Source organism: Canis lupus, chromosome 2 (genome assembly GCF_011100685.1).
Source record: "Canis lupus familiaris isolate Mischka breed German Shepherd chromosome 2, alternate assembly UU_Cfam_GSD_1.0, whole genome shotgun sequence".
Lineage (NCBI taxonomy): Eukaryota > Metazoa > Chordata > Mammalia > Carnivora > Canidae > Canis > Canis lupus.
In genome coordinates, this window is record NC_049223.1 from 42326837 (window position 1) to 42347634 (window position 20798).

At 38.2% G+C, this 20798-nt stretch overlaps 1 protein-coding gene across 5 annotated transcripts in view; it reads left to right on the top strand.

Annotated features, from left to right (window-relative positions):
• IL31RA (interleukin 31 receptor A) overlaps window positions 1–20798 on the top strand; it is an 85168-nt gene that overhangs the window by 47134 nt on the left and 17236 nt on the right. For 4 of the 5 annotated variants that reach the window (XM_038530622.1, XM_038530620.1, XM_038530621.1 and 1 more), the window contains 5 exons: window positions 723–904; window positions 3421–3572; window positions 7846–8011; window positions 13937–14016; window positions 16447–16663. In XM_038530622.1, coding sequence (XP_038386550.1) covers window positions 723–904; window positions 3421–3572; window positions 7846–8011; window positions 13937–14016; window positions 16447–16663 — 797 coding nt within the window. Of the gene's footprint in view, window positions 1–722; window positions 905–3355; window positions 3573–7845; window positions 8012–13936; window positions 14017–16446; window positions 16664–20798 lie in introns of those variants that run through there. The other variant, XM_038530624.1, reaches the window with a different exon arrangement.

Consider the following 20798-nt stretch of genomic DNA (forward strand, 5'->3'; position numbering starts at 1 on the left):
AGACACACACACACACAGAGAGAGAGAGAGAGAGAGAGAGAGAGAGAGAGAGGCACAGGCACAGGCAGAGGGAGAAGCAGGCTCCATGTAGGGAGCCCGACGTGGGACTTGATGCCGGGTCTCCAGGATCACACCCTGGGCCAAAAGTGGCGCTAAGCCACTGAGCCACCTGGGCTGCCCTAAGAATAGTTATATAAATATATAAGTTTATATATATAAATGTGATTATTCAATACTTAATATGCATCCTTTTTTTTCTTCTACCACCAGTAAGTGTACGGGCATCTTTCCATATCAATAACTATAGATGTGTTAAAAACTATATTTTAAATTCTGTTTATATATCTACCACTCTTTATTTAACAAATGCTCTTTGATTTTTCTTTTTAAGAATAACTTCTCAAGGCTAGAATCTGGGGTTTTCAGGATCCTAGTCAGTATTTCTTACCATTAGGAGATGTATTACAAGCATAGATTTTGGTGGACTTACAGAGTTGCAAGGAAGTCTCCATGGCTCATAGCATCTCAGGCAAAAAGCAGGTAACTGATCTCTCCTGGGAAGAGATGAGGAAGCAATTTGGAGAGAGGCATCATATTTGGGTCGATATAGTCCTCAGAGAAACCCAGAATGAAACTAATAAATACATGCTTAATATGTTACGTATGACTTTGTTTCCAAACTGCTGTACTAAACTCATGTTGAATTGCTTTTTCCTTCAAAGCTCTTATGGATATAAAAGTGATATTTGCTCAACTGATAATTCTACAAGGGGAAATCATGCTTCTTGCTCCTTTCTTCCTCCAACAATAACAAACCCAGATAATTACACCATTCAAGTAGAAGCTCAAAATGCAGATGGTATAATGAAATCTGATATAACATATTGGAACTTAGATGCCATAAGTAAGTATCATTTTTATTCTTATATACTCATTTTTTTTTCTCAAAGAGGTGAAGACCCAAAAGTGATTCAAAACTCAAGGATATGGTAGGTATGTGTTAGGGGTATACCTAGAGTTATGGATATGTATGAGGGTTCCTTTTTCTTCACATCTTCACCAATGCTTGTTATTTCTTTTTCTCATACCATTCTGACTAGTATGAGGTGGTATCTTATTGGGGTTTTGATTTGCATTTCTCTGATTATTAGTGATGTTGAGCATCTTTACATGTATCTCTTCACCCTCTCTTTGTCTTTGGAAAATGTCTTTTTCAGGTCCTCTGCCCATTTTTTAATTCAAATTGTGTGTGGGTTTTTTGTTTGTTTTGTTTTGTTTTGGCGTTGAGTTGTATGACTTTATATATTTTGGATATTAGCCCCTTTTTGGATATATCATTTGCAGATTTCTTTTTCCACTCAGTAAATTGCCTTTTCAATTTGATGATGATTTTCTTCACTGTGCAAAAGCTTTTTATTTTGATGAGGTCCTGATAGCTTATTTTTGCTTTTATTTCCCTTGCCTGAGGAGATATATCTAGAAAAATGTTCCTAAGGCCAATGTCCAAGAGGTTGCTGCCTGTGTTTCCTTTAGGAGTTTTATGGTTTCAGGACTCATATTTAAGTCTTTAATCTATTTTGAGTTTATTTTTGTGCATAGTGTGAGAAAGTGGTCCACTTTTATTCTTTTGAAGTACTATCCAGTTTTCCCAGCACCATTTATTGAAGAGATTCTTTTTCCCCAGTGTATATTCTCGCCACCTTTGTGATATATTAATTGATGATATGTTTATGTTTATTTCTGGACTCTCAATCCTGTTCCACTGATTTATGTGTCTGTTTTTATGCCAGTACCATGCTGTTTTGATTGCTCTAGCTCTGAAGTGTAGCTTGAAATCTTGGATTGTGATACTTGAAGCTTTATTCTTGTTTTTCAAGATTTCTTTGATTATTTGGAGTCTGTTGTTGTGGTTCCATACATATTTTAGCATTATTTTTTTCTAGTTCTGTGAAAAATGTTGTCATTTTGATAGGGATTGTACTGAATCTGTATATTGCTTTGGGCATCATGGGCATTTAAAATTTTTTAATTCTTCCAATCTATGAGCATGGTATATCTTTTCATTTGTTTCTGTTGTCTTCAGTTTCTTTCACCAGTGTCATAGGTTTCAGAGTACAGGTCTTTTACTTCCTTGTTTAAGTGTATTCCTAGGCATTTTATTCTTTTTGATGCAAATGTGAATGGGATTGTTTTCTTAATTTTCCTTTCTCCTACTCTGTTACTAGTGTATAGAAATGCAACAGATTGCTGTATATTAGTTTTATATCCTGCAACCTTATTAAATTCATTGTTTGGAAGAATTTTAATGCTAGACAGTACATACTGATTGAATAATGTTATTTAAGAAGACAAAGGTTTTAGTTAGCATAATATCAACTTTGTTTAACAAATAGACAAATAAGGATCCCTGGGTGGCGCAGCAGTTTGGCACCTGCCTTTGGCCCAGGGCGCTATCCTGGAGACCCGGGATCGAATCCCACATCGGGCTCCCGGTGCATGGAGCCTGCTTCTCCCTCTGCCTGTGTCTCTGCCTCTCTCTCTCTCTCTCTCTCTGTGACTATCATAAATAAATAAAAATTAAAAAAAAAACAAATAGACAAATATTTACATAGAAAAGCCTGGAAATACACTAGAATGTTATAATGGCTCTGGTTGATGGAAGTATGGATGATTTAAACTTTTTCTTTGTATTTTTCTATATTTAATATTTTTTGGAATAAGCATATGCTACTTTGAAAACCAGAAAAATGTTACGTATTTTGAAAGAGAGAGACTTAGGGTGAGAATATTCATAGTGTTCAAGGGAAATGAGAGGTGCTTTCTACTAGACACTTTTGGGAGTCTAGGAAAGAGAGGTTGAGGGGTGTGGAGAGTAAATAAGGGAAACAACACATTTTCTAGTCATGTAGTCTCTTCATTTGACCTCCTTTCTTGTTGGCATAAGATCTGGAACCAATCAGTAAAAGGTACATTTGTAGAAAAATCAGAGGAATGTTCTCCTCACTGGCCATTCCTTTTTATGGTGGGGTGGGGGAGTGGGAGAAGCAAGGGTGGCACCATTCCTTTTGTACTGCCTTCCTCTTTCTTTTTTTAAAAGATGTTATTTATTTATTCATGAGAGATGCAGAGAGAGGCAGAGACATAGACAGAGGAAGAAGCAGGCTTCCTGCAGGAAGCCTGAGGAGGGACTCCATCCCAGGACCTCAGGATCCCTACATGAGCCAAAGGTAGACGCTCAGCCACTAAGCCACTCAGGTGTCCCTTGTACTGCTTTCCTAATGCCATCTACATATAACAGATTACAAAATACGCATTATGATTTCCTTTCTAGTTTTCTTTTTTTTTTCAATTTTAGGTGGATGTTATTGGCACCTTCTGGTCTTTTTGCAAATATGAGAAATTTATGACTTTTATTTTCAGTGAAAATTGAACCACCTGAGATTTTCAGTGTGAAATCAGTTTTGGGCATCAAACGAATGCTTCAAATAAAATGGATAAGGCCTGTGTTGGCTCCTCATTCATCTACTTTAAAATACACTCTTCGATTCAGAACAATAAATAGTGCCTACTGGGTAAGTTATGCCTTTACAATGTTTCTATTAGTGAGCCCAAATAAGAGAATTATTGATAACTAATTTTTTCCTTTTTCTACCTTGAAAAAACAGAAGACAGACCATAGTAATACTTTTCTTGCCAATTTCCTATTTGGGCCTTTTAGATCAGACAAGTGTTTCACTTGCATTCTGGGTACAGGGACATATTAAAGAGTGAGAAATTTACTTTTGCATTCCACTCTGGTTGTGTCTAGATGTGTTGGTGGTCAAAGAGTCTATGGCTTGGCTATTTCCTTTTTTATTTTTCCAACCTTTTATGAAATTGTGATATATGACTTGTACTTAGAAAAGTGAACAAAACATAAATATTACATTTAATAAATTATAGTAAGTCAGCACTTATGTTAGAATCAGTGAGGTCTAAAATAGTATACCAAGGTTCCCTGCCTGCATTTTCCTAATGACAACCCTCATACCTCCTTAAAGCTGTTATCTTGATTTTTCATGGTAAATAATCCTTCACTTTTTATTATGGATTTACCATTTAAACCTGCATCCCTGAACAGCATGGCTTGAGACATTATGTAATAGAAATCCATACATTTTGTATTTTTTAAGTATTTGGCTTCTTTCAGTATTGTACTTTTAAGGTTCATTCATGTTATATAATGCTGGAGTTTATACATTTTCATTGTTGTATAATTTTACATTATACAAACACAGTGGAATCATGGCTTTAATTTGCATTTACCTGACTTTTAATGAGCTCATGTACCTTTTCATGTGTTTATTGTCTGTTTAGAGTCCTTCTTTGTGAAGTGTTGATTTAAGCCTTTTGCACATTTTTTTTTCTAGTGGGTGGTCTGAATTTTAAATGGACTTGTAGGGGTTTCTTATATATTTCATTTCTGAGTTTTTGTTTGTTATGTGTGTTGTAAACATATCTCACTATGTGGTTTGCCTTTTCACTTTCCTAATGGTTACTTTGGATGAACAGAACTTCTTTATTTTAATATTATCACATTTTATCAAATTTTATCTATTGCATCCTTTCTTAACCTAAACCTTTTCAGAAAGGAAAGTTGGTTAAATTTCACTTGTCTGTGTTTAAGACAAAAGAAATAAAGATGTTCACTCTTCCTCTTGGTTTTCTTTCTATGCCAGCTTTGGAACCATACTCCTAGTACCTGACTACATGTAATGTAAGATTACTAATTTGTAGTTTTCGAAACCCAGAAGGTAACCCTTAAGCAAGGTAATTCCTGGCACAACATAAGCTCATCTTCCTTCACACCACATTTATTGTTTAAGTAAAGCTAAGGACTTGCTAGGGTGATCTGCCCTTGATTTATTCTGTTTGTCTGAGCCCAGAGTCCTATGGCTGCTGAATAGGATTCAACAAGAAAAATAAACCAGAATCTCTTCCTCTAGAAAATTAATAAGCCATGTACAACAGTGAGGGCAGCAGGTGTAAACTACCCCAGCATTCAGCATTCTCTACACCACCTCTTTGACAAACTCACCTACATCTTCACGTATCTTTGCTCTATTCCTTCCAGTGTCTGAGGTAAGAGGTCCTTCTTCTTCTCTCCTGAAGGAAATGAGAAGGGAAGTGGAATATGTATTTAGTATCTCTCTGCTTTCAGCTTTCAAATACAATCAATTCTAAATCCAACTATAACAACCCAACTTTTCTACAGAAAAGGTCCAGATCCTTACCCCTCCAAGATGTGGCCCCTACCAAACTCTCCAACCTCATCTTTCATCCTGCCCTTGTTTCTCTAATGGCTCTAAATTGCTGGTTTCCCTTATGTCATGTCATTTCACTATTCTGTCTCTCTGCTTTGTACCTCTCCTCCTTCCCACAAACTTGTTAAGTCTATTCATGTCTCAGAACTCAGTTCTGACATACTTCCTTCTGAGAACTTGAGAGAGGTACTCCTCCTCTGTCACTGCACTTAATAATACTCAGCACTGTCATTTAAAGTCATCTCTCCATGCATTAGACTATAAAAAAATCCCAATATGTCCATATCAGGGAGACTTACATTTGTATGATGCTGTATGGGTTGCACAGTGCTTTCTTAATACTCCAGGCTATTTAATCCTTGCATATACCTTTCAATGAGGCATCACTATTATTATTTTTACAGATTAGTAAATTGTGATGTATAGAGCTTAAATCCCTTGTCCAAGATTTAAAGTTTTATAAGTTGCAAAGGTTTTCTGACTCCAAGTTGTCATTCACTTGACCATATTTTAGCAACCTCCAGACCATCTTCCTGTTGCCTATTCTAAGGAGTTTCCACTTTTATAAAATGAAACCATATGAGCACTCTGCCAAAGGATCTCAAGACTGTTTTAAGAGTTTAATTTAGGATTTGTACCAATAGTTTTGACTCATCTCTTAAAACATAAACACTTTGGGCGAGCTAGAATTTGGCATAAAGTATAGGTTGTTAGAAACAAACCTGATGAAGTTAACCTAATGAAGTTAATTAGTATTTTGTTAGGAGTCCTTGTCTGTGTTGAGCTGGGGAAGTTTTAGTTAAGCATGTATAGGGAGGATCAATTGAGGGCCAATTGATCTTGGACTTGCCTGGACAAAAAGCCAAACTAAAAGAAGCCTTTCTGGCAGGCACATTGTTTAAAAGACTGAGCAGATTTTTCTTTTTCTTTTTCTTTATTTCTTTTTGCTTTGGGAGTAGGGCTGGAAAGAACATGCTTGCATAGTTACATTAGAGCTCTCTAAGCATGAATCCGAGGATCCCCAACATATAGGCCAAGTGTGTGCTTGAGGATACTAGTAAAGCAAGAGAAAACTTTGAAAGATTATTTTAAAAGAATATTACATATTTAAATGAGCATAAAAGGAAAATAGAACTTTATTAGACTTCTTTGCATCTATTTTTTTGGTTAATATGGTTTTTATTTTGATTCACATAAGGAAGGCACCATATGTATGATTGGCTTTCTTCTAAAGGTCTTAATCTTGCTTCAACTCTCCCCGTAACTAGGCTCAGTTGGGGAGGCTACACTCCCAGAGATGATGGATTATCCTAGTGACCCTGTTCTGCCATTGCACATTTCCAGAGGCTGTTGGAGGAGGGTGATCAGGGAACTTTGGATTTAGCTGTGAAACCTCTAGTTCCTACCTCCTTTTCCCAGCACCATTTTACTAGCCCGGCAGTACAGAAGTGTCTATCTGCAGCTGGGATGCTCAGCTTTTTGCCACATATACACATTCTCATTTTGCTCAATTTCCTTTAGGCCCAATACCTATAATTATGTACTTATTTTCACAGCTGTTATATACACATAAGAAATGTCATGACTTCCCTCTCTCATAAGGTTTTATGGGACTAGTGGGCATACTCTCAAAATAGACATGCCTATTAGTGCAGTTTATTAATCAACTGAATATGAGTTTATATAAACGAACACCTAAAAGTTCTTATAGCAGCAACAGTAACCATGCTCAAAAATAAATATCCGAATTTTTAGTTTTCTTGGAAATTTGGATCCACAAGGGACTTTAGAGATTATATAAGGCAATTTTACCAATAAGGAAACTGAGGTCTAGAAAGGAAAAGTGATTTGTTTACTTTATTTATTTATTTATTTATTTATTTATTTATTTATTTATTTACCTCTCCCCCTCCACTCTTTCAAGAGAACGTCAAAATGAATTCATGCTGAGATCCTTAGCAGCCCTATTGGTCACCCAAAGACCAGTAATTTGCTGTGGAAGATTTTGGTAAAGGGAAAGTGTCTAGGAGGGAGGAAATCTATGTTCTGATCCCAGTGTTGCCTATAACAAACCCTGATGTAGTCCATGGTCACTTAACTTTGTGAGGTCTTGCCCATGACCTGAGGTTGAACTTAATGCCACTAAGATCTCTGTTGCCTATTATTCCGTATTTCGAAGTGTTAGAGTCACCTGCCATGTTTAAACTGAGGCCCAGGTTGCCCTGTGTCCCAGGACTCCACCTTGTATTTTCCAAAACAAGACTGCTCATTCACACCCAGCCCAGGGGCAGGAATCTCTGCTCTCCAAACTTGGAGACAGGAAACCGGGAGGGTGGTGGATGACTCACATCTGTTTAGGTGCAAATAATTCCTAGGCATGCATGGAGGTTTATTTATGAAAATTATACTTTTTTAAACTTAAGGTACAATGCTTCTAGTTCTGAAAAGGTAAGATAGGGTTGGGGAGTGGAGAAGAAAAATAGAAAGATAACAGGTGGTCTCCCATCCAACTCAGAAACTCAGGGTCATCTCTGTCTTTTAGATGGAAGTCAACTTCACCAAAGAAGATATTGATAGAGATGAGACCTACAACCTCACAGAGCTACAGGCTTTTACAGAGTACGTCATGACTCTGCGATGTGCCCCGGCGGAGTCTATGTTCTGGAGTGGCTGGAGCCAAGAGAAAGTGGGAACAACTGAGGAAGAAGGCAAGCTGGTCCCCTGCAATTCCTTCTCTGCCTAGCGCTTTTGGGTGGCCTGGGCCAAGCCTGAGTGGGTTTTGTCAAGCTCTGTACTTGAGAATCATGCGCTCTCACAGTCTGTACATTCCCTCTCCTCAGGGCACTCACTGTGCCCACCTGAGCCCACACGGTAAGCCAGCCCTCCTCAAAGGCAGAAGATCACATCTTTAATATTCTTAAAACTTCTTATACTATATGTGAAGCGGTGTAATATTATTCAAAGGTATCCTATGATAAAGCTATATATTGTAAGCATAAGCCATGGAACTGCTACTAAGAGATAAATAAAGGTATAATTAATAAGAAAAAAAAATTCAGATTCTTAATGATAGTGATGGAAAGAAAAAGGACCGTACAATGAATGAGCGCTCATTGTGACTCAGGAATGGTCATTTAGAGCAGTACTTTAACTCTGTGGGCTTGGCGAAATCCCAGCCTGGCTGTGGAGTGACTTTGGGTAGACACCTAATCTCTAAGCCTCAGTTTTCTCATTATTTATTCCCCTTTTCCATAATGGAATATAATTTATAAAATTGAGTTAAAAGTAGTCCCTACTGTTTAGTGTTATTTTAAAAATTAAATGAAAGAATGTACTTAGCTCGCAATAAACATTCAATACATGCCAGGCTTTCTGTTTTATTAAATCTCCTAGGAGCCCCATAAAATATGTGGAACCACCCCCATTTATTTGGAGGTGAAGGATCTGGGTTTCTTAAGTATTAGCAGATTGCTCAGGATCACTCAGCCTGTGTTACCATTTTTTGTAAATCAAGAGTCTTCCCAATGCCTGTCCCTCAGTAGTCAATAAATGTTTGCTGAATGTATCAGTTTCTTATGGCCACTGTGACAAATTATCACAAATTTAATGACTTAAAACAACAAAGTTTTTTCTCTTACAGTTCTGGAAGTCAGGAGTCCAAAATTAGTTTCACTGGACTAGAGTCAAGTTGTTGGCAGGGTTGTTACCTTTTGGAGACTATGAGGGTAGAATATATTTTCTTGCCATTTCCAGCTCCCGTGGTTGCCTGTATTCCTTGGTTCGTGGGCCCCTTCCCGCATTTACTAAACACATCACTCTGGTATCTGCAACCATCATTACATTACTCTTTTTTTCTCCTCTTCTGTGTCAGATTTCTTTGTTCCACTCTTATAATGACCTTTGTGAAAACATTTAGGGCCCACCCAGATAATCCAGGATAATCTCTCCAATTCAAGATCCTAATGTAATCACATCTGGGCAAAATCCCTTTGGCCATATAAGGTAACCTTTACAAATGGCAAGGATTAGGATTTAGATCTTTGGGGTACATTTTTCAGCCTGATACCATGAATGAATGAATGAATGGGTAGTCGAATACTTGGTATGTCCACACATCTTTTGAAATAAGGAGAAGAAATGCAAAATGCTAATCCTTCTAACTTTCTGAGGCTTTACTGTCATTTGTTTGTAAGACACACAGGTTCTAGACCTTAAATTTCCCCCACTCACACATTCAGCCATAATTTCAGTCATATTCTTGTAAGTCTTATTCAGTCTTACAGCCAAGTATCATAGAGATCTCAGATAACATTTGCAGTCAATTTCTGTGCTCCTTGGTCCATATGACAATTTATTCCTCTGGATCTTGGGTGAGTTTCCTATGAGACCAAGTTGGTATTAACAGATGTTCAGCACATTTGCCCAGATGGTCAGATGTCTGGAAATAATCCAGTGTCTTCTGAGTTTTGTAGCCCCCACTGGAGATGTCCATGCTAGTTCAATCTAAACTACCCTTTGATGGATGTGGTTGCACAACAGTGGTTCATGAAGCACATGGGAAACTAGGCTAGATGACTTCCTGTTTTCTTTTCTTTTTAAATTCACTTATTTGAGGGAAATATATATATATATATAGAAAGAGTGAGTGCAGAGGCAGAGGAAGAGGGAGAAGCAGACTCCCCATTGAGCAGAGAACCTGATATGGGACTTGATCCCAGGACCCTAAGATCATGACCTAAGGGGAAGGCAGATACTTGCCCAACTGAGCCACTCAAGCACCCCAGGCTGAGAAGACCCTTTTCACCCCAAGACTCCATTCATCAATGTCATTCAGGCATCTAGTTTTCTATGCCAGGCTCCAGCAGTACAAGAAAAAGTCGTAGAGAATCCCAAATCATTATGTCTTTATGTACTTCTAACAGTACTACAAATGATAAGGCTATTTAAATTTTACATCAATAGAAATACAGAAATGATTAAAACAAAACTAGTCAGATTGGTTGGTTGGTTCTTATGTAAGAGTTACATAAGTTACATAAGTTACATAAGTTCTTATGTAACTTTTGATTAAAATTACATACAATTTTTGAGAACTTATTTGCATTCTACAGACATCACCTCAAAGTGTCAAATGAGTACAGATACAATAGTTTATAAATACAAAACAGCACATAAGTTACCCAGCAAAAAAGAGCCCATTGGTTATAATCTATTGGAGTAGTCGTTGTATTTTAACTGAGCCCTCCCTTTTAAAAGATTAGAAGGCAACGCACGCAGTGTCATTGAGCAAAGTGTCCTCTGCCTTTGCTACACCTTTCAGCAGGCAGTCTAGGAGGTTAAGTTCCACTTCAGGTTTTGCACTTCCCTTCTCTGCACTGTAGCTGGCAGTCTTCTCTCCAGTGACCTTCTGAGGCCACTATGGCTCCGGGTCTTCAGTTAGCACATGACAGCCCAGCCACTCTCTCATGTCAGCTTCAGTTCCATCCACTTGTTTTATTGCCAGAAACAAGATTTACCATTTCAGCTGATGTATTATTTTGGCTAACTAGGCTAGGATTTGTTAGCAGAACACTAGATGCCTGTCTGATAAAGCAAACCACTTGTTTATCAAAGTCATCACTATAGAACTTTTGTTTTTGTTTCTCTTCATTTTTTCAGGATCCCAGTGAAAATCGATGAAGATGCACCCCCTGGCCCTTAGCAAATCCTGATTTCCCCTTTTCCAATTCATAAACAATTTGTTTCTCTATTTCACAATGAAATGCCAGTTGTTGAATACGCATCACCTCAAACCATTTCTAACTGAAATTTTCTCTTCTAAGTTAAATGTGAAAATTATTTATTTTCATTTGGATTTCCATAGATTGATTGTTAGGGTTATTTGCCCACATTTAAGCATATAAGTATCTACTATATGACACAGATGTAATTATATTCTGATCCTGGCTTTATTACCTAAAAGCTTATAACACTGAAAGAGGCTTCTCTGTGTTTCAGAAATAGTAATGATGATAGTACTGTACCTAATTGTAAGAGTGTCAAGGTTAAATGAGATAAATCAGGTAAAGTGCTTAGTAGAGCAACTATATACTATAAAATGCTAAAAGTTAACTATTCCTGTTACTGGTTTTCAGCAAGGGCACCAGGATGTGCCTGAGGTGTCTGACTGGTGGTGGTTGTCAGTCTGGATTGTAATGGAAGATTGTAATGGAAGCAAAATAGTATCAAATTGTTGCTAATGGGTTCAAAGAATTGATGCCTTTGAATATGTAGCTGTAATTTTTATGGACTTGGAAAAATTTAATTTTGCTCTTTTACAATACAGAATTAGTACTTTTCTAACTTTGGTTATACTGCAAAGCCATTACTAGCGCATGGCTAATGGAAAATTGCTGTTAATTGTAGAAGGTTTCCGTGCTACTCAGGCAGTGGTTTCAGTAAAAGCTGCATCTGTGGGAAGTCAGTAGCGAGAAGACTGTTCCTCTTTGGACTTTATCTACAGGAAATAGTGGCTTCAAGTGAAAGGAGAAAATATCTGATTAAATTTCTTTACCGTCATCATCTACTATAACTAAATGGCTGCCTGTGGGATAAATATAAGGAGAATTTCACTCATATTTCTAACCAAGTACCTGGAATGATTGATTATCTAATAATCAATTTATTTTGCCTTTGTCCATCAGATGACTATTTGGAGCTGGATTGTAATACACACTTTGCCTTTAGATTTTTTTCTTTTTTACCCTCAGTGCTATTATCCCTGAGTCTGACTGAACATAACTGGAACGGAGAGACTCTGCAAGTGAGAGATGGAGTGAGAGTCCTTCCGATTCTGTGGGTTACCTTTGAAGATCTTGTGACTTTGGAGCTTTGTGCTAAAGCTATCTGCTGGGAGGAACCCTGTGTTCACATCTTATTGGTTTGTAGACGGGTGGAAACCAGCCTCTTGTTCTCTGTCTGAGAATGGTAGCTACAGGCTGTCTTCTGATTTCTTTATTGAAGAATCAATTTGAAGATACTGATATTGAAGAATATCGATTTCTTTGGGAAATCAGAAAACTTCTGACAGAGCACATAAGACAGTAAGACAACATCTTAGTGGAGCACAAATGAAGTTATGTTAAAAGTCTAAACAGTTCTAATTTCTTGATATGCAACTTAACATAGAGTTACAGTAGATCTCATTAAGATTGGGTCCTACCAGTTAAGCTGTTTTACCCGCACTTTAGCTTCTGCATGAGTAGTTGTAGAAATGTGGCTCTCCATTTATGATAAAACAGGCTACTGACTTAATTACCCTTTGGCTCATTTTTCTACGTTATGAAGTTGTTTTCAGTTGAAGTTCAGCAATTTCACCTTAAGACACCCCATCTCCCAAAGTGTGATTTCAGATACTTGAAAACAGTCTGGCAGTACTAAAATAGCTCAGATCTTGGCCTGAGTGGTTGACCCCATTCTCTGCAGACCTACTTACCTTATCTTCAGCCATGTGGTTTCCTCAAGAAAAATTCAGAACTCATCAGCTGCATCTTCAATTAGAGGCATTTGATTCCTTCTCTAAGTTACAGGCAGTGCACTAGCTTTCTGGACAGTTCTTTAGAATTCTCTGCTTTCTTCTCATTGCTAAAGTGCATAGGTCATTCTTAAACCAGAAACTCAGGATTTTGAAATTATCTCTGTGTGGTTAAATCATCAGAAGCTAATACAACTTGAACTGTATTGTCTTGGATTATGTTATTCACTGGAGAAATGTACAAATCAGGTTTAACATCATGCCCTTGCATTTTATGGAACATAAATATGAAAAATACATATGCCATTTTTTGTGCTTTTGCTCAACTCTGATAGCAGACATTGAACTTTATGTTACCCATTTTTTGAGAAGATCCCCATTATAAATTCCATTTATTAATTCATTCCCCTAGCCAGAAAATACTTGCTCCTTCATATGGTTGCTTTTTATCAGCCTATGAGAAACGTGCAATTCAATATGATCTTTTTGGCTTTTTCTGCCACGAAGATCGGCATTGAATTTAAAGCTCAGGGAATGACCTAGTAAAGATTATTTCTTGGCTCCTTTCTTCTTTAATTCTTTCTTATATTTTATAACATTTTAAGTATACAGTTTTATCCTTATTTGGAATCAATCTTGGTCTCTCTTTCTCCCTTCCTCCCTCTCCTACTCTCTCTTTTCCCCACCCTGAAATAGCATATATAATATAATATATCTCTATCTATGTGTCTATCTCATCAGTTATTTCTGTTATTCTTAGCTTTAGCATATGTAGATGTTTTATCTTAGAGGACATGAGATGTTACATTTCAATCCGGATTTCAGTGATAAGTTATATTACAGTAGTACCTATTGTATTTTTCTTTTACCTTACATTAAGTCATCAGATCTGAGAGCAATTTTATTTTTTACTTTTGGTTGATGTCAATCTTTTGGCCACAAAAGAAGACATCATTGGTTGTTGCAATGCTGCCTTCCCTCCACCAATCACTTTTCTCCTACTGCATTTCAGCAAATCCTTCCCAACTGCATTTCTAACAGGCAGCCCAGCTAATTTCCCCATATTTTGTTTCAGCTCCCTTCTGTCTTATGTTGACACCCCACTCTTGTTTCCTTACAGCTCCATATGGCCTGGATCTGTGGAGAGTCCTGAAGCCAGCCATGGTTGATGGAAGAAGGCCAGTGCAGTTGATGTGGAAGGTGACTTGCTTATATATATATTTTTCTGTTTAAAAACCCTTGGCCTTGGGATGCCTGGGTGGCTCAGTGGTTAAGCGTCTGCCTTCAGCTCAGGGTGTGATCCTGGAGTCCTGGGATTGAGTCCCGTGTCGGGCTCCCTGCACAGAGCCTGGTTCTCCCTCTACGTCTCTGCCTCTCTCTCTCTCTCTGTCTCTCATGAATAAATAAATAAAATATTTAAAAAAACAAACTCTTGGCCTTTACACCTCTAAGAACTAATTCTTGAAATTTACCTCCTGAATTTCCTTCCCTCAAGGCTTTATAATGCCCCAAATCTTACTATGGTTTTTCCATTTCCGAAAGCCACATAGGTCATCTTATAGATGGCCTAAATGTGCATTATAGACCCTGTCTCCTCTCTTCTTTGGTCTTAAAAATTAACATTTAGGACAGGTACAAAGTTCAAATGCAGGCAGCACCTTGACCTTCTGGGAACACCCCCCCCCCCACCCACCCCTGCAACCTGCTGGCTACATTAGAAGGCAGTGTAAAATTGTATAGTACCCACCCCGACATGGGAGAAGAACACTGACTTGTGGTCAGCTCACGTCCTCATGTCATTGAAAACATATATTGTATATATGTCCCTTTGAGCACTGGTATAGTGGGGTACAAGGACAGAACAGGGGCCAAATGGTCCTTTCTAGGTTGGAGGCCTGGGATGGAGGAGCAAAGGAGAAGGTGGGGGCATCATGCAGAGAAAAGAAAAAGAGGTAGGATAAAGGACAGAAAAGGAGGGGAAGAAACAATAAACAGGAAAGGAAAGGGACAAATATGAGAAAAAAACAACCCAGCCAGGAGCCAGCAGATTAAAAACGGGAGAGTTTGGGAGAGGAGAAGAGAGGAAGGAGAGCAGCAAGATGTCAGAATTCTTTAGTAGTGTCCAGAGTTCTCAGGGGATACTCATCATATTATTTCACACTTGCTAAAGTCCAGGCAAGTTTAAAATCCTTCTGGAAATGGAGAAATCACCTGCTTTATAAAATGATATTCTATTTCCAATTATGTCCTCTACTTTCCCCACTCGCGTCAAACCCTAGGGCTATGGGACGCCCTCTGGTTGCAGAGGCAGCAGGCCAGGGAGCACACAAACAGGGACACTGGGAAACCTTTGAAAATCAAGATTGTGAGAATCCCAGATGTTGTGTTTTCTTTCTCAGTGATTAAGTGTGGAAACAAATCACTCAGTCAACATATTTTGGGAGAAGGAGAGCAAACAGTGGCACATATTCCATCTGTGGTCAGCCACAGAGTGTTGGGTCAAGTAGGCTAACATGTGAGGCTGGTGAAATGGACTTGAATACCTTCCTCTTTCTCCCCCTCACCTGGGGAGGTCTTTCTTTTTGCCTCAGTAAGAGATTTTTCTAAGAATTAAAGTTAGTTAAAAAGATTGGACCAAAACTGAATGGTGGTTATGATTGCGCAGGTCTGAGAATATACTAAAAAAAAAAAAAAAAAAAAAAAATCCCTAATTGTATACTTTAAAATAGTGAATTTTATGGCATCTGAATTATATCTTAATAAAGCTGTTGTTTACAAAAGAGAATGCATTGTCCTAAGAGGTAAAAACCTCCCAGTCATTAGGAAGTTTCAGTCAATTCCTGAACTGGAAAGGCAAAGGGACAAAGTGACTTCTAAAGTCCTGTTTGACCTTACATTCATTCTATTCCATCTGTGTGTGTTATCAGTAACATAAAGTGAACAACTGGAAAGCCTTATAGTTCCTGGGAAATACTCAGTGTGCTGATCCCTAAGCAAAACATAAGGTTAGTAGGTTCAGGTTCAAGGCTGAAAAGAAGAGTTTGGCTTGGAGTCCCTGGGGTCACCTTAGGCTTCTCACCACAGATTTAGATTGACAGGGCAACCCTGAATATTTTAGGACTCTTAGCTGGGATTTCTGGTATGCCTGGTCCAGAGAAGCTAATTCCTTTCTCAAAGAAGGAGGCATGCTGCTTTTTATGCAGTAGCACAAGTACTTTTCAGCCCTTGGAAGCTTCTAGACAGGAGATGACCCAAGGCCAGAACAGAATTGGGATTCTTAGAGTGAATGACTCACATTTTTAGCTTATACTGTCCTATGCATGTGGGAGAAGGAAAAAAAAAGATAAGCATCAAAAGGTTATGAGGGTGACTTGCTTACATTGGCTTGGACATTCTCCTAGTTAAAACTGCCTCATGGAATTAGACTATTTATCAAATCTCTTTTGGCCCTTGAAGGGTTAATATCACAGCACAGATTGTACTGTTCATCCCAGAAGGGTGATAACCTAATTGTAGTTTAGCACCTAATAATTAACATTACCCCGCACCCCTCATCCTCACCATTTATCACTGTCTCAATGCTTGTCTTTTCTTGTTTCTGGCAACATGTTTTGTTTCCTTTGGGTTCAGAAAGCAACTGGAGCCCCAGTCCTGGAGAAGGCACTTGGCTACAACATATGGTACTTTCCAGAAAACAACACTAATCTCACAGAGACAGTGAACACCACTAACCAGACACATGAACTGTATCTGGGAGGCAAGACCTATTGGGTGTATGTGGTTTCTTATAATTCTCTTGGAGAATCTCCGGTGGCTACCCTGAGGATTCCAGCTCTTAATGAAAAGAGTAAGTACAGTGTAAACTTCTTACTTAGATGCCCTGTCCCAACTAGTTGGCCAGGAAGTCCACTCAAGGATGGCTATTTCCCTCAAGTCAAAATGCAAATGAAGTGGAAACCTTTTAGGTTATGGTGAGGAAACCAAAATCTTGTGGTAATTAATGAACTCATGAGATACAATTCCTTTAGAACAAAGCCTGTGTTAAAATCTGAGACTTCATAAAGTCATATGAGACAAAGTCATACACCTAGAAGTTTTACAAGCAGTTCATATTTGTTTTGGTCTGAGTGAGCCATATAAAACTGTCAGATAAATCATGTTTGTCCTCAGTGGCAGAAACTTCTCTTTTGAGCTCTCCTTCTCACAGTATTGACCATATCCCAGCCTTTGTCTGCTCACTCTTCTGTGTTCTTTTTTTTCCCTTTTCCATGTGACTACTCAGTTGGGAAAATTTCTGATGTTTGTACTTGTCAATTAAATGCTCATTATTGCACTGGGTGTTATGCTATATGTTGGCAAATTGAACTCCAATAAAAAAAATACAAAAAAACAAATAAAAATAAAACCATTCAATTTAATTGAAAAAAAAATGCTCATTATACTTTTGGTTAAGCAGTTTTAAACATTTTACTGCTCCCAGGCAAACACATATTTTATATTGCATATTGGAATAAAATACCTTCTTTGATTCTTATTCAAGGAATTGCAGGCAAGGGATTTCTTCTTTCTTTTTGTCTATAAATCTTACTGTTTCTTATTCTATAGATTTTCTCATTTATTTTGTTTATTATCTATCTCTCTGTCAGTTGGATGTAACTTCCTGAGCACAGAGATTTTTGTCTGTTTTTCTTTTCCTCCTCTTTCTCTTTCTCATATCACTTCCCCCATCTGCAACACCTAGAACAGGCATAGAGCAGTTGGCATTGAAAAGGTACTCAGTAACTATTTGTTGAAACACATCATAGTTAGATAATGTACTCTCCAGTTTCTTACCTCTCTTTATATAGACGTAGACCTCTCTTTACATAGACCTAGACTGATTCAGTCCTTTGTATTATCAGCCCTAGACTTGTTTGTCTATACTCCCTTCTTTCTCTTCACCTCAGACTTAACCCATTTCTTCCCTTTTGCCTCATTTTAGAACTCCTATATACAGTTGACCCTTGAACAACATGGGTTTGAACTGAGTGAGTCCACTTAAATGTCAGTTATTTACAGTACAATACTGTAAATGTGTTTTCTCTTACAACTTTCTAAATAACATTTTATTTTCTCTAGCATACTTTATTGTAAAAATATAATATGTAATACATGTAACATACAAAATATGTGTTAATCCATTATTATTAGTAAGGCTTCCAGTCAATAGTAGGCTATTAGTAGTTAAGTTTTGGGGGTGTCAAAAGTTATACACAGGTTTTCAATTGTACATGGGGTTGGTGCTCCTAACCCCCATGTTGTTCAAGGGTCAGTTATATACAAAATCTGTGTTTTGAGCTACAGAAATCTAGATACCATTAAACTTGGGCAAGTTATCTAACGTCTCTAAACCTCAGCTACTTGTGAAATGGAACTATTATATAGTAACACCTCCTTCACAGAGCTGTTGTGAGGTTGAAATGAGAGTGTGTATTTAAAATAATTTGCCTAATTCTAATTATTACTATTTTCATTCCTTTTTAAAAAAGGATTTTATTTGTTTGTTTGTTTATTTGAAAGAGAGAGCGAGAGCGAGGGGGAGGCCGAGGAAGAGGGAGAGAGAATGTGAAACTGACTCTGTTGAGCACAGCCCAGTGCAGGGCTCATTCTCATAACTGCAAGATTATGGCCTAAGCCAAAACCAAGATTTGAATGCTCAATGGACTGAGTCACTCAGGCACCCCACTATTGTCATTCTTAATAAGATGTCTGATTGATTAAATTTTTATTAGAGAGGGATTATCAACTTAAAAAATACTACAAAATCTGATTTTAACTAAAATTAGGCTAAATTCCCATAGAGTTTTTAATTTTTCCCAATTCAGAAGGTACTTGCTTTGTGGCAGAAGCATCAGTGTGATCCTCAGTTATAATGGTCCCAGACCAGAAGTGGGCAAGTTACAGTTTATGGATGAAACCTAGCCTGACATCTGTTTTAGTAAATAAAGTTTTATTGAAACACAGCCACACCTGTTTGTTTACATTTTTTTATGTCTCCCTTTGTGCAACAGTGGCAGAGTTGAATAGTTGTGACAAAGACCATGTGTCCTATAAAACCTAAAATATTTACTATTTGGCTTCATACAGAGACTGTTTGAAGACTACTGTTTTAGACATATAAGAAAGTAATGCTTTACAGAACTTTGGTTAATAAGGTAGGTAGAGTCAACTAGAGAATAGTTATAATAATAATTATTATTATAACAATCACTAAGAACACTAAGTGTTCACTAAGAACAATCACTAAGTAAGTGTAATTATCATATACTGTCTATTAGTATATGTCATACATTGTGCTAAGATGACATAGGTTTATTTAATGTTAGCTGTGAAGTGGTCCATGAGGTAGATGCTATTAGAACCATTTCATAGATGATGAAGCTGAGATTCAGGAAAGCTTAGGAATCTGTCCATGACCACTCAGGTAGAATTCAAACCCAGGTCTGCAGGTTCCAAGCTTGTACAATATACTTTATTCAGAATCTTGGACTTGATGCTATTTGACACTGAACATATACCTCTGAAGGCCTCCATTTTTACCATCTTTAAAATAAGGGTTTGGAATAGATAGACCTTCAGATTCCTTCCAGCCTGAACCTCCTTTAAGTTTTAAAGGACCTTAGCCAGCAGGTGGCTCTGGAGTGATCTGAGGCAGGGCCCAGAAGAGCACAGCCACTGTGTGGTGGGGGATGAGAGGTGGTCAGGATTCTTGGGGCAGAGCTGAGGGTAGGCTCAGACAGCTAAGGTGAGGCACTGAAGCACCCAGGGCTGTCCTTGATGGTCCACAGTGACTGCCTTCATGTAAACCACAAGAACTTCAAGGTGTTAGCAGTCAAAGCTCCTCCCTCTTTCAGGAAGAATATGGATTTTTCTACTGCACCTGGGGGTATGTTGTATTTGGAGAAATTGTTTAGAATGTTCTCTTTTTAAAGATTTTATTTATTTATTCATGAGAGACAGAGAGAGAGGCAGAAACATAGGCAGAGGGAGAAGCAGGCTCCCTGCAGGGAGCATGATGTGGAACTCCATCCCAGGACCCCAGGATCATGACCTGAGCCAAAGGCAAGTGCCCAACTGCTGAGCCACCCAGGCATCCCAAAATACTCTTGTTGAATAATAGAAGGATTCAGGAGTTACTTTACATAAAGTGGAGTGATGATTTGGAAACTTCTCTTTCAGCACCCTTGACAGTTATGGCTTAATTGAGCCTTTTCCACACCTCCCATGGCCTAGAGACTGGGCTAGTCCCTTCATTCCTGCAGCATGTTTGGCTCTTTCAACCTGACTCCTGATCCTCAGACAGCTAGTGTTGGTAAAGTAAAGGAGTGTGGGCTTAGGAACCAACACTCACTCCTGTGTTCAGGTCAGGATTTGTGTGCAAGAAATTATTACGAAAGTGCCTCCAGGGAGTCCAGAAGAGGATGTAAAGGAAACAAGGCCGGGGAAGGGGAGTTGGCCAAGCCAAATGTGCTATGTGATTTTCCCAGGGCTGCTGTAACAATGTACCATAGACTGAGTGGTTTCTCAACAGAAATTTATTGTCTCATTGTTTGGAGGCTAGAAGTCTAAGGTACTGGTAGGGCCGTGGCCCAAGGGAGGATCCTTCCTTCCTTCTTCCAGCTTTTGACAGCCATAGGCTTAGGCTTCGACAGTATAACTTCAGTCTCTGCTTTGATCTTCACAGGGCCATCTTCCTATGTCTTTCGGTCTCTGTGTTCACATTCCACTTTGGAGGACACCAGTCCTATTGGGTTAACTACTGACATCTGCAACAACCTGATTTCCTGATAAGCTTAAATTCTGCAGTACTGAGGATATCTTTTTTTTTTTGTGAGGGACACAGTTCAACCCATAATGGGTACAATCTGTAATAAAAATCTTAGGGAGGGTGGTTCCAGCATGACCTGCAAGGGGACTCTGGAGTGTGGAGTTACATCACACAG